General features: G+C 41.0%; 1 protein-coding gene and 1 long non-coding RNA gene across 2 annotated transcripts; one reads left to right on the top strand and one right to left on the bottom strand.

Annotated features, from left to right (window-relative positions):
- Window positions 1-2,676: 2,676 nt before the first annotated feature.
- LOC145428731 (uncharacterized) lies at window positions 2,677-12,530 on the top strand. The gene is made up of 15 exons (XM_080301355.1): window positions 2,677-2,827; window positions 3,000-3,128; window positions 3,337-4,041; window positions 4,557-4,683; window positions 5,301-5,471; window positions 5,556-5,590; window positions 5,825-5,989; window positions 9,053-9,091; window positions 9,173-9,313; window positions 9,913-9,992; window positions 10,117-10,140; window positions 10,371-10,624; window positions 11,632-11,748; window positions 11,823-11,944; window positions 12,036-12,530. Exons 3-15 carry the CDS (start codon window positions 4,003-4,005, stop codon window positions 12,108-12,110), a joined length of 1,389 nt encoding a protein of 462 aa, XP_080157481.1. The 5' UTR covers window positions 2,677-2,827; window positions 3,000-3,128; window positions 3,337-4,002; the 3' UTR covers window positions 12,111-12,530.
- Window positions 8,265-8,809, bottom strand: LOC145428733 (uncharacterized). Its single transcript, XR_013909040.1, has 2 exons — window positions 8,506-8,809; window positions 8,265-8,423 (listed from the first exon to the last, which is right to left on the bottom strand). It is a non-coding gene; the product is annotated as an uncharacterized LOC145428733 (long non-coding RNA).
- Window positions 12,531-12,610: the final 80 nt, after the last annotated feature.

Raw genomic sequence — 12,610 nt, 5'->3', positions numbered from 1 at the left:
CATTAGTGCCCTCACTGACACACAAAACAAAACGACTACACAACAGAACTACACAAGACAACACACTAAGTAAACACTCCACACTAAACGTCACAAATCTCCCACATCTAAAAACTCTCTCTCTCGCTTGCTCTGTCTCGCTGCCGTTACCGTCACTCCTAAAACGTTTCCCTCTTCCTAAACAATCAAATCCCACGCGTTGACTGTTTTTTTAATTGGTCGACATGGTACATTTAGGAAGGTGGTGGCTTTTTTTCTTTCTTTACTGTTTTCGTGCTGTCCTTACAAAACGCTTAAAACACACACACACAAAAACGTGACGACAGTATTTAGAACAAAGCGTGGCTTATATATATTATCATAACTCTGGATTTACTGGCCTGTAATTAAAATTTAAAAACTTTGAAGTCCAAATTTTCAATGTGGGCTGAAATAGAAACTCAGCGTGGCTGCAGCTTGTTGCTGTGTCAGCTTACATCAGTCATGTGATTTGGAGGTGCAGCGTGTCCGTGGACCACAGAGGGTTAATAACACTCACCTTCCTTCCATTTCCAGAGTGTAACATCCACCCACCTGTGTAAAAAGCGAAATTCCCATGGTGTTGTTCAGAATGTGCTCTGGCACAATCATAAGCATCGCTTGCTACTGAAAACAAGAAAAAAGCCGGTCCTGCTATGGGCTGAACCATTTGTTAATGGTGGAGGGGGGAACACTATGCAATATTTTCAGTTTTAGCATTTATATTCACTGTTGACTGTAACTACGTTCAAACTGTTAATGCTGTCTTATTTTAATAAACAACACTGTCATATGCAAAACTGGGGTGGCACTTGGGGTGGCAAGGGATCATTTTAGGGTGGCACTTGCCACCCCATGCCACCCTTCTAGATCCGCCCCTGTCACTGTTATAGATGGATGAGTTCATTGACCTACTTGTGAATCGAGAGAAAGTTCCTCTCCTGTTTGTCTCCTGGTTTGCTTCTGCAATCTAAGATAGATATTTATGCACCGTAGCTACAATTCTCTATAAATATACTGTCCGTTCACGGTTGTAGTCCTGCATTCATTATGCGGTTTAAAGTCAGTTGGTTATCCTTACATTTCTTCTACAGTCTCGCACCCCTCAAATTCATAGTTACTTTGGATTATACTGAGCTTTTATATAGTCATCCCCATGTCAGGAAGCTTCCGCTCAAGTCTAATGCTATGAAAGCATACACACTGTACTTTGTTTTTATTTTGCTGTGTTGCATTATGCATTTTTTAAATCTATATATACACATTGCACTGAAAACATCCTTGGAATCGCACTGGTTGCTTGCAAGTTGCCACAGTTGCTTGTGGTTTGCATGGAAGACTCCAACTTGTCTGTAAATACTTGTAAGCTCATGACAAGTGCTCATGTATGATTCTTAGTGTGAATGTAGTAACTTAACAGTTTTGGTAGTAATACAAACTAATGTATGTTCGTTGTGTGTGTGTTTGTAAGGAAGCTGCGGTGGCACCTAAAAATACAGCCAAGGCTACGGAGGCTGTTGAACCAATTAAAGGTGCTGCAGTTGACGGTGAGCCAAAAGTCTTGGCTTCCAAAGCAGAAACGGCCTCAACCACGCAGATTTGTATTTAGATCAGCTGGGTAATTTGCATCCTATCTAAACTACCACTATTGAACTTAACTACATTTCCTTTATTCCAAGACTCTGTGACTGCAGAGAAGATCTCAAAGGATCAGCCGGTCGCTGTTACCCACCCAACATTTTGGGAGCGGATACAAGAGCAACTGCGTCCAGAAAGAATCCGTAAGAAATCCCCAAAGATCTGTATGAAAGATTTCTCAATGTGAAGATATTTTCTATTTCATAATTATTTTTTGGTTTTTCTTTTGCTCTGCACTTCACAGGTTGTCTCATGACAGTCAAACTTCCCAATTCAAAGGTAACATTAAAAAAACACTTCAATTATACCTGTAAGAAAAACATGCTTTATCAAAGTGGTTAAGTTTTGATCTGAAATAGTTCAGTTTGTTTTACAAGTTTGTAGTTGGGTTATATCTCATTGTCAGGTGACGCTCAAGTAGGTGTAAATGTAGAAAAATGTTAAAAATTCACTAGGGATGTCGCAATACCAGAGATTTTGTAGTCAGTATAGACACCAATAGAATTGCACCATTCTTGGTTACCAATTTAGTATTGTAATAAAACAATTATCTCATGTACTAACACATACTAAAACTCCTTTATTGAAAAGCTAGTTTAACATGTTCAAATTATATGCACAGTCATCCAGGACATGGTGGTTTTGAGTGCTTAAAAAGGTTTTTCCTTCCCAAGTTTGACATGTGCAATAGTGCTGTTTACACATTGCCTTTTGGGAATCAGTTATCACTGTTTATGGATCCACCTTAAATGAAAAGTACTTTCATAGCTGACTCTTACTGCCTTTTTTGTCAGTGAGTCAAGGTAGAGCTGCACTACGTGAAACAAAGAAAGAAAAAAAGAAGTAAAGGAAAATTAGCATCAGAAACATTTTGTAATAGGTACCTGATTGTGTTCATAGTTGTAGACAGTGCTCAAAGTGAGGTTTATAAGTTAATGTTTGCATTTTTCAGATTTCTGTCTGGAATTTCTTCCATTGCAATTGTGAACTGATCCTGAAATTTTTTTCGTTTGCACAGCTTGTTTCGCTTGATTACAAGGTGCTGTTAATAAGCAACCTGCCAGAGTATCACGATGGCTGTTACGCAGAGGAGGACATCGCCGGTCTGCTCACTCGACACCGATTTGAGTATTACGACGACACGATCTACGTTATACCACAGGCACGCATGGTAAGCACCAGTTTGCATTGGGCTGGGTTATGACCTTCATTTTAATGGCGCTCTAAATCTCTTTTCTAAGACGACCTAACTAACATTTAGTTAGTTAATGCATATTTTGTGAGTGCCTGTCTTCATGGTTATTCAGTAAAAATCAGTGTTTGGTTGTTTGTTTTTCCTTCAGGCTTTTGCCCTCATGCCGACAGCAGTGGCAGCTAAAAACATCGTGCTAGCATCAGAAAATCACGATTTTATTCTCAGTGGTTCTAAACTTCGACTGCAGGTTGAGAAGGGCAACATTTTAATGACGCCGGTAAGCACTGTGTGTAGATAATGCAATCTACTGTTGTGACAGATGTTATTACAATTATTTGAAAATATTTGTTTCTGCTTGTTTATTTAAAGTGTGATTATAAATGTAAAAAGTATTTCTTTTTGTAGAAAAAAATACCTTTAAGCTGAAATAAATCGAACCGAATCCGAAGTGATGTAATGATTTTGAACTGTTTTTTTTCTTTCAGCTTGAGTTTTATAAGTCTCTGATGAAACGGCTATGCTATGTAAGTAACGCACATATCTCAGAAACAAAGACTGCACTCGAATACCTTTAGATTTATTGGTCAGAGTATAAAGTCATAACTGGAAGCACTCACATCCAAGTCAAAACACCTTGAAAAATGGGGACATACCCATTTTTTCAGATATTCACACAGGGCTAGGAAAGGTTTGGAGAACTCTTTTCCTGGAATAAATGAAATCCTCATTTAAAAATGCATTTTGTATTTTTTTTAAACATTTGTTTAACGATTTGAAACTTGTGCAAAAAATTAGGAAATTGGGAACGAGCCAAATGCGTTTTCCACGGCACTGTGTGTACATTAGTTTAAATACTTTTTCAACCAGTGTTATCAAAAACAGCGAGAGCTGCAATTATAAATTGTTTGGAAAATGAAGATAGCTGCCAGGGTGCATACCTGCTGTGTGAATATAAGTGCAAACTTATGGCCTTGATCTTGGAGCTGTAGTATAAGAATGTTTGGAATGTCATACTGTTTGTGGGGTTGTTGTTTTTTCACGTTAACCCGGTTTTCTCGAAGCAGCAAGTGACTGACAATGGAGCACGATTAATCTACATCAGGAACATCTCGCCAGGCGAGTCCCGGCATCTCAGAGAAGCTTTGAAAAAAATGGATTGTGTAAGAAACTACCTGCCTCTTCTCAACAAGGTATAAACACACTCATAAATGCCAACAAGTGCATGTGTTAGAAGTCTGTGAAAGGCTGTGTGAGATATGTGCTTGTGTAAGTGTAATCTTAACCATACAGGAAAATTGACAGATTAACCGCTTGCACACCAAACTAAAGGACGTGCACCAACCTTCATAAATCCATCCTTCAAAAGAGATAATGTGTCTAGATCTGGATGCTACTTATCTTGAGGAAAGCACAACTGCAAAACTATAGCGATAGTAAAGAGAGACTGCCGATAAGCTGCTCGCTGAGCAATTCTTCATATGCTCATGCGCACTAGTATTTATCACATTACAGCATTAGTGCAGGGGTCATGTTGAGCATGGCTCCAGTGCATCATTGAGCCAGGATTTCTGACTCTTGAATCCAGTGAACTCCACAATAAAGCTGTACTTAGTTCACTCTTTCCACGTGTGCTTAGCACTTGTTTTCTAACATTTACAATGTGAAGGTAAAATGTTCAGAATACATTTTCTTTCTTGTGTTTCAGGTGTTTATCGAATTTCAGTCTCTTCGTGATGCTGATCGCCTTGGCGTTTGGTACAGCCTTCTAAAACGGCCCACCGGCCACAAATTGTCAAGGCTGAAAATACCACAGTGTGGATGTACCTCACTGCGTAAGTGTTTTTTAAATGGGATTTTAAACAAATATGAATTAAACGGAAACAAAAAGATGGGTTAAGTTAATGGAAGGTCATCTGGTAAGACCTTTCTTTCGCTTTCTGTTTGTGAAACACTCATGAATAGATTTTTCAGGTCTCCCCTGGGCTGTGGATAAAGTGCAGACAAAACTGCTGATTTATTGTTGTTCACAATCAATCATTGTGACACATTCCCTCAACTTTTATCCACTAACACTGTGATTCTGGTTCCCACAAATCCTTTGATGCTCATTTGCCTTATTATCTCTCTGACCTCTTTTCTGGCCCCTCCAGAAATCTTTGCTCCATCAGTGGTCAATTTCCTTCTGCTTGTCTCTGCCCCAGACACATGAGCCAGAGCCATTACTTAAACTGCACTTTTTCAGTCTGGCATTTGATCTAACCCACTAATCGTTGTTTTTCTGATGTCTATGATACCTTGGGTATCTGTAAAGGTGCTTAAAGTTCAAATAAAAGTCAAAACATTGATATTACTGGATCATTGTAAACATTAAAAACCTGTTTTGCACCACTCGTTTTTCCTTTTCTTTCCCCCACAAAACTTTTAACAAAACTTATTTTTGCTTGTGCAGCACCAAGATTGCCAGACAAAGCTTTGCCAGACAGCGAGGTTGCTGTTGATGGTGCAACTGTCCCAACAGAAGATATTACCATCCCACAACGCAGCACTTCACCATATTGGATCACAATGACAACTAGTCCCTTTGTGTTCCCCACTGTCTCTCCTTGGTTCACAATCCCAGGTGAGAGAAACAGCTGGAAACTAAAATTAACCTCCAGATATAAAGTGTTGACTGTTACTAACTGTGTCTGTTTTACACTTCTAGAGTATTTAACTGTCAGTGAACCTGATGACATTGAGGTGAGTGCATCTTATAAACCCAGGTTTCATGTGTTAAACAGGAATCCTTGAGTAAATACCAAGAGGTGTCCATTTTTCCAAATACTCACCTCAAAAACCACATTTCTTTTTTTCTGCTAAGCTTGGTTTCATTTTGTCTTCTCTATGTGCTCAGTAATAATAATATATTTTTTAAAAAGTACCGCAAAGTTTCTCTTCAAATAAACTTTGGTTCTTGAACCTTGTGTCTTGCAGAAAGCCCAATCTCAAGGTTCTACGTTCTCCACCATCATGTTGACCGGTTTGCCAGAAGGAAACTACAGACAGGAGGATGTCACCAAGCTGGTGTGGCGTTACGTCCCTGATCAGACTGTTCAGACTCTGTACTACAAAATAATCGTTTTATCACTGCAGAGGCGGGTGAGGAGTAGACCCAGCAGGCTGATACAGAGAAATTTGCATTTGCAAATTGAATTCAATTTAATGATTGATATTGAATGTTTCCTCTGCATCATTTTTCCCCTCCAGGCCTTTGTGTTTTTTAACAGCTGGGATGCGTGCTGCGATTTCGCCAGGGATTACCTGAAAAATCCAGTTACTGTTGGAGAGTGGACGCTCAGAATCCACATTGTTTTACAAGACATGCTTCCTGGTACAAGTGAGGTATGAAAATGGAGCAATCGGGGGCTGTTAAATCGGGGGCATGCTCCTGTTTCACTCAAACTATTCAGATCCCAATCAAAACAGAGTGAGCACAGCATCATCCTTCTCTGGGCTAATATTACTAGAATGAGAATACTCAGAGTACTTTATTGATCCCTGGGGGAAATATATTGGTTACAGTACAAACAGTAACACAGACAGATACAAGAAGTAAGGAATAGCACAATATATACAATATATACATACATATAAGTCACTCATTGATAAATATCTGAATAAGAAATGGAAAAACTAAAAATATGCATGAATTTCAAATCAACTATTTATTGTTACTTCGTCTGTATTTGTTCTAGTGATGGGATTTCCGGCTCTTTTTAGAGATCCGGCTCTTTCGGTTCGGCTCACTAAAAAGAGCCGGCTCTTTCGGCTCCGAACCGGCTCTTCAGGTTGTTTTGTTGCTTTAATTAATTTATTATTAACAATAATATAAAATTATGCACAAAAGGAATTACTAACGTAAAAACAAGTGGTTTTATTTATATATGTTTATATATAAATATATGCGGTGGCCCCTAGAGACAAAACACGTACAAACTCCAAAACACATTTCTAGCATGAACTGAACTTCCAAAGCAGAGCTACTAGATCACTTAAATGACACAATTGAAAGCATGTGTGTATTGTTTGTGTATTTATACACAGGCACTCACATATATATTCAAATAATTTAAAAAAAAGTTCATTTACCTGTTATTACCACACACCAAATCCGGTCGTTGGTACTTGCTGGCTTGTGTAGCCACAAGATAACAAAGGCTCAACACTGCGCCCAGCATCCTGGAGCACTTCTGTTGTCTTTTGTACGTGTTTTGAGTTTTTATGTGCTTCTGTTTTTATATGCTTCTGAGTTTTTACGTGCTTCGGAGTTTGTACGTGTTTTTACATGTTTTGGAGTTTTTACGTGTTTTGGAGTTTGTACGTGTTTTTACGTGTTTTGGAGTTTGTACATGCTTCAGAGTTCGTACGTGATTTGAAGTTTGTATGTGCTTTGTCTCTAGGGGCTACCGTAAATATACTTTTATTTATTCACTCCACATAAAATGTAATAAATAAATCATATAATACAAAAATCAACTATTCACATTTCAAGTTTTAACTATTTAAATTTTCAGCTTTTTCCTTTCACAAATTTAAAGTGAAAACAACACAAAACACTGCAAACCACAACACAATTAAATATAAATTATAATATGAAAACTAAAAGAACATGCATATTCTCTGTCATATGGACCTGCATGAATAAACTTTCTCAATCCTTTATCATCTGCAACCGAAAATAGTTGTGGATGATTACTATACCTTTCTAATGTTGTTGTCCCTGCCTCTCTTTCTCTCTCTCTGGCTCTGTTCCTGTGCTACTGAGTGTAACTACCGCCCCTCCCCCCTCTGCCCAGCGTAAAGCACAAGGCTCGCGTGCAGAGTGAAGCGGGAAAAAAGTGCGAGAGAGAGGCTGAGAGAAAGAAAAAAAAAAAAACCCACGTGACGGCTCGCGATAAGGAGCCGGCTCGCGTCGTTCACGTCAAAGAACCGGCTCTAAGAGCCATTTCGTTCGCGAACGACCCATCACTAATTTGTTCCTTCCTTTTTGCAACAGCAGCACAAAAGCTGCATGAACTTTATCCACTTTTCTGTTCGTAGGCGACAACCCACGTCATTCCGCCACCACTTTAAATTTCCACAGAGCTCCTTGTGAAGTCAGCCCCGTGTAAACTTTAAAGACCCAGACATAGGTTCCAGAGTGTTTTACTGACTATTAAGTAATGCCCTTACTTATTTTGAAACTTCAGTCGCTGCTAACCTTCTAGCGTCAGCGTTTCCCCTCTCAAGTTTCCTTGTGGGCTAGCTATTCAGGAGCTTTCTGAGAGCTCTCTCCACAGCTACATGTTAAGAGGAATTGAGGTCTGACAACTGTTGCGGAAAGTCACTGAGTGTTAAGGATGGTGAGTTAGTGAACCCAGACGCGGACCTCTCGTTAAAGTTGAACAGTGTCTTTATTTACAGTGAAGCCAATCCACAGTTATCCATAGTGCAAGTCCCTTCAGTGCTCCTCTCCCCGTCTCTCCTCGTGTGTCCACACAACTCCCGTGCATCAGTGACGTCTCTCCTTCCGTCTCTCCGCCTCGTTCGCTTCCTGGCAAAAGGCAAAACAGCCACGATTAGCCTCCCTCCGCTATCAAACACTTGCTTTACCCTTGCTGAGCTCAAGTCACTACCAGGCTTGGTGCAATACTCCAGCGCTGTCTGTCACTCAGCCACACCATTAAATAGCTCTGCCAACGACGGTGGATGATTGGCAGCAGCTGGCGAGGAATCAGTCGCAGGTGGGACAGCAGCTCAGAGCGGCAGCACTTCCGGGTCGGAGATCTCCCATTGCTACGCGACCGCGTACCAATCGCAGCGGAGCAGGAGAGGAAGAAACAGAGCGAGAGAGAGGAGAACAAACACACACATACACACAGGGCGCCGGTCGGGGCACCGTCAGACCTGACACTGAGACTCAAATAGCATCAAATAGTTCCTGCAAAACCTTGTTATATGTTGTGTCGTTACTGTCCTGAAGTATGAATCCTTTGCCACAAAGATGCAAACCAGGATCGAGTCACTTCTCACTTACAGTGGAGTCCAATATTTATCTTATTAAATGTGCTCAATAGAAGATTAAAAACACTCTAACCAGGAGGAGAGTTATTCAATATTTATTGTACAAACAGAGGATCAGCGGTTGATGTAATCCCCTTTCATCTTCTGCTCTTTTCACAGGAGAGCATGTATAGAAGCATGATGAAATGGAGCACCACTGTAAGGCAGCAGTCACATAAATCTGTCTTGTAAAAGCAGCAGGCTCGGGTCTCCCTGATCTTAACGCTGGTTGTTTTTCAGCATGTTCCAGAGTCGGAGTCTCTGGAGGACCGGCTGCTGAGTGTGGAGGTCTCCGAGGTGAATGTGGACCTTGTCATGATGATCATGGAAGTGGTGGCGTCCATCGCTGCTTTTGTCAGATTCTTGCCGCTTGCCAACAGGGTACGATTTCATAAACACGTGCAACTGTTTTATGTTTTACAGAAGGCTGCAAGGCTTGTCATGGTGTCTGCTGTTCTTTTCATATTGAGAAACATTTTAAATGAGTCTGAAGGAGACTTTGTGGTTTTTTAACACGAGTTGAGCAAGTTTAAATATTCCATGTACAGACAGTCCCTGCGGCAGGCAATCTGAATTACACATGCCTTTGCAAACACTGGTGAAGAAGGACTGCCTGAAATGCACCAAGTTCTCAACCAAGTAGTAATCTTATGACCTGTTCAGCCTTTTGTCCTGGCCCATCGAGCAGGGGAGATCCCTGCAGTTTGAGGCAGCGCTAAGTTATTCTTTTAGTGTTTCTTGCTCAGTGGTTTTATTGTTCAATCAAAACTTTGCAAAAGTATAGAAATATGTTTGCACTTATTTCCCATTTGCAAGTTTAAAACTCCAAGATTTTTTTTTCTTTGCCTTGTACTATCGTACAGGGCAGTAAAGAAACTCGCCAGGACAAATTCTTTATCGCCCTGTACAATACAAATCGTGCCTGTAGCACACCCATTGAGTACCACTGTGTTGCTCAAATATCCGTTCTGTTCTCTCAGATATGCATTGAGATGGCCGAACCTGGTGGATTAACACAGGTGATGGAGAGCAAAGTCACCAAGGACTATTTATCTGCTTGGTAAGTGTGTCCCACGATCAGAAGTGAGAAAAAGAGGAAATTTATTTTACACTGTGTTTCTTCATTTTCTTTAAAGTGTCTTCATGTCTGTCTGACCTTGTGCTTCTTTCTCTCCTCTTCATAGCAGTAAAGCTGGACGTATTGAGTCGTGAGTATCTTTCTTTTTCAGCTTTAGTGGCAGAGTCAAATATACCATACGCTCCTCAAGGTCGTCTGTAGTAAACAGTTCCCAAAGATGCAAAAAGAGCAGCATGTGATTTAGATATAAGCAACTCTAGATTAGGAATTTGAAATGGAATTTCTTATTTCACATGAACATTTTGTGACAACAAACCTCTTTTCGTGGTAACCTACTGGCATCTTTGCTTTCAAATTCAGTTTGAAGAGCCTGAAACAGCGTCTGCAAGACTCTGGTGACAACCTCAAAATGAAAACCAAGAAGACCGCAGAATCGACTGATGCAGTGACCAAAGGTGACTGCCAGGCGGAGAGCCAGAGGACCGAGGAGGAAGCAGGGACCCAGCCCGATGCTGCAGCCGCCCCTGCTGGACAGCAGCCAGAGCCCAAGTGTCCTGATGACGAGACACAGGAGGGAGAGGAGAATGATGGATGGAGCATGGCCGACATTAAAGGTACAAAGAGCTGCTTTAAATCAGCAAAATACACCGCTCTGACAGCCAAAACACAGTAAAGTGAATATAAAAAGACAAGTTGTGATATTTTGTGGCTCTGATCTCATATTTGTGCTCCTCACTGTGCTACAGACATTCAGCCTGGTGGTAGTAATATATTTTATATATGTGGTGTTTAAGAAATGCTCCGTTGGTGCGATGACTATGTCCCACACCATCACCAGCCTGAGATTTTGATACAAGGCAGGATGGATCCAAGATTTCTGACCCTACCATCCTAATGTCACAGCAGAAACTGAGATTCAACAGACCAGGCAGCGTTTTTATTTTACAGCGTTGCTGAGCCTGTGTGAATTGTACCCTCAGTTTTGCGTTCTTAGCTTAGAGAAGTCGAACCCAGTGTGGTCTTCTGCTGCTGTAGCTCATCTGCTTCAGTCTTGGATGTGCTGTGCGTTCAGAGATGCTCTTGTGCATTGTAATAAGTGGTTGTTTGGCTTGCTCTGGCCTTCCGGTCAGCGTGAAGCAGTTATTTCATTCTCCTCTAAACTCAAAAATGCATTTCCTCCAGGGAACTGCCACTCACTGGATATTTTCTGTTTCAGACGGTTTTATGTAAACCCTAGAGATGCTTCTGTGGGAAAATCCCAGCACATCAGCAGTTTTTGAAATGCTAAGCTCAGCAAACATGCCACGTTTAAGTGACTTAAATTATTTTTCTTCTTCATTCTGATGCTCAGTTTGAATTTCAGCAGGTCACCTGACCATGTCTACATACCTAAATCACTAAGTTGCTGCCATGTGATTGGCTGATTAGAGAGTCGCATTAATGAGCAGTCAAACAGGTGTACCTAATAAAGTGGCCGATGAACGTTTCAGCTTTTCAAGTAAATCGAAATCATTTGTTCAATTATTATTGAGTTATAATTGAATGTTTAAATATGTTATAAACCCAGTGGCTCCTGTAGCAGATTCGTTGATGATTAACGTGTCGCTCTTTTCATTTTCAGTTGTGGCTAAACGCAGGAGGGAGCTTGTCGGAGCTGAGGCAAAGCGATCTCGCTCTCAGTCTCCGTGTGTTGTAGCAGATTTCAGACTGCCTCAGTTCAACCCTAACAGCCCCATCGGTCAGACACACACACTCTAAATTCAAATGTGTTGTTAATACTTGTCTAATCTTCCTGTTTCTGCTTCTCTGCAGGTCAGGAGTTTGTGGTCCCTAAATCAGGATTTTTCTGTAACATCTGCTCTGTTTTCTGCCTGAATGAGAAGACCGCCAAGGAACTCCACTGCTGCAGCCAGAAACACTACGACAACCTGCAGGTACGCACGCACATACATATACACGATTCAGCACACAAAATCACACTGTTGGCCTAACGATGTTTGTTTTCTCACTTTTCCCTTTTTTTAGAAATATTATGAGGAACGTCGACAAAGAGCTACAAAAGCTTTGTCTCAGACGTCTCCAGGCTCCGTTTCTGACTGATGGACCTGATCTACTGTATTTTTAACACATAACTGTGCAGAGTGTATATATATGTATATGTGTGTGTATGTGTGTCCTGGATGACTGTGGATATGTTTGCGGTTTTGTGATTTGTTTCTTATTTCCTGTTTTACTTTGAAAGTTCATGTCTTATGTCAGTGTGTTCAGTTTTACCTCTCCCCTGTCTCGTTAGCCTGATTTCTCCCAGCTGTGTCTCCCTCCCTCCCGCCCATTCCCTAATTACTCCCCTGTGTATTTAAGCCCTGTGTTTTCCTGGGCTCCCTGTCGCGTCGTACCTTCAACCTGCTGTGTGTTTGTAATGTCCAGTCCTCCAGCACCTCGCTTTAGAGTCTTGTTTTCCTTTTGTAAGTTTTATTTTGTCAGTCATTCTTCCAGCAATAAAGCTGCGTTTTCAGTTTATTCCCGTCTCCAAGAGTCCTGCATTTTTGCGTCCACCGCTTCTGCTCGCCTGCCACACAGCCAACCATGACAATAGCAGA

This window comes from Astatotilapia calliptera, chromosome 1, assembly GCF_964374335.1.
Source record: "Astatotilapia calliptera chromosome 1, fAstCal68.1, whole genome shotgun sequence".
NCBI classification, from domain to species: Eukaryota; Metazoa; Chordata; class Actinopteri; order Cichliformes; family Cichlidae; genus Astatotilapia; species Astatotilapia calliptera.
This window is presented reverse-complemented; position numbering and strand designations above follow the sequence as displayed.

Excerpts from the sequence above, each read along its gene's own strand:
- LOC145428731 (XM_080301355.1), top strand. The coding sequence starts at position 4,003 with ATGGATTGTGTAAGAAACTACCTGCCTCTTCTCAACAAG. Across the intron at positions 5,591-5,824 it reads GTGAACCTGATGACATTGAG|AAAGCCCAATCTCAAGGTTC; the intron begins GTGAGTGCATCT and ends TGTGTCTTGCAG. Across the intron at positions 5,990-9,052 it reads TTTTATCACTGCAGAGGCGG|GAGAGCATGTATAGAAGCAT; the intron begins GTGAGGAGTAGA and ends CTCTTTTCACAG.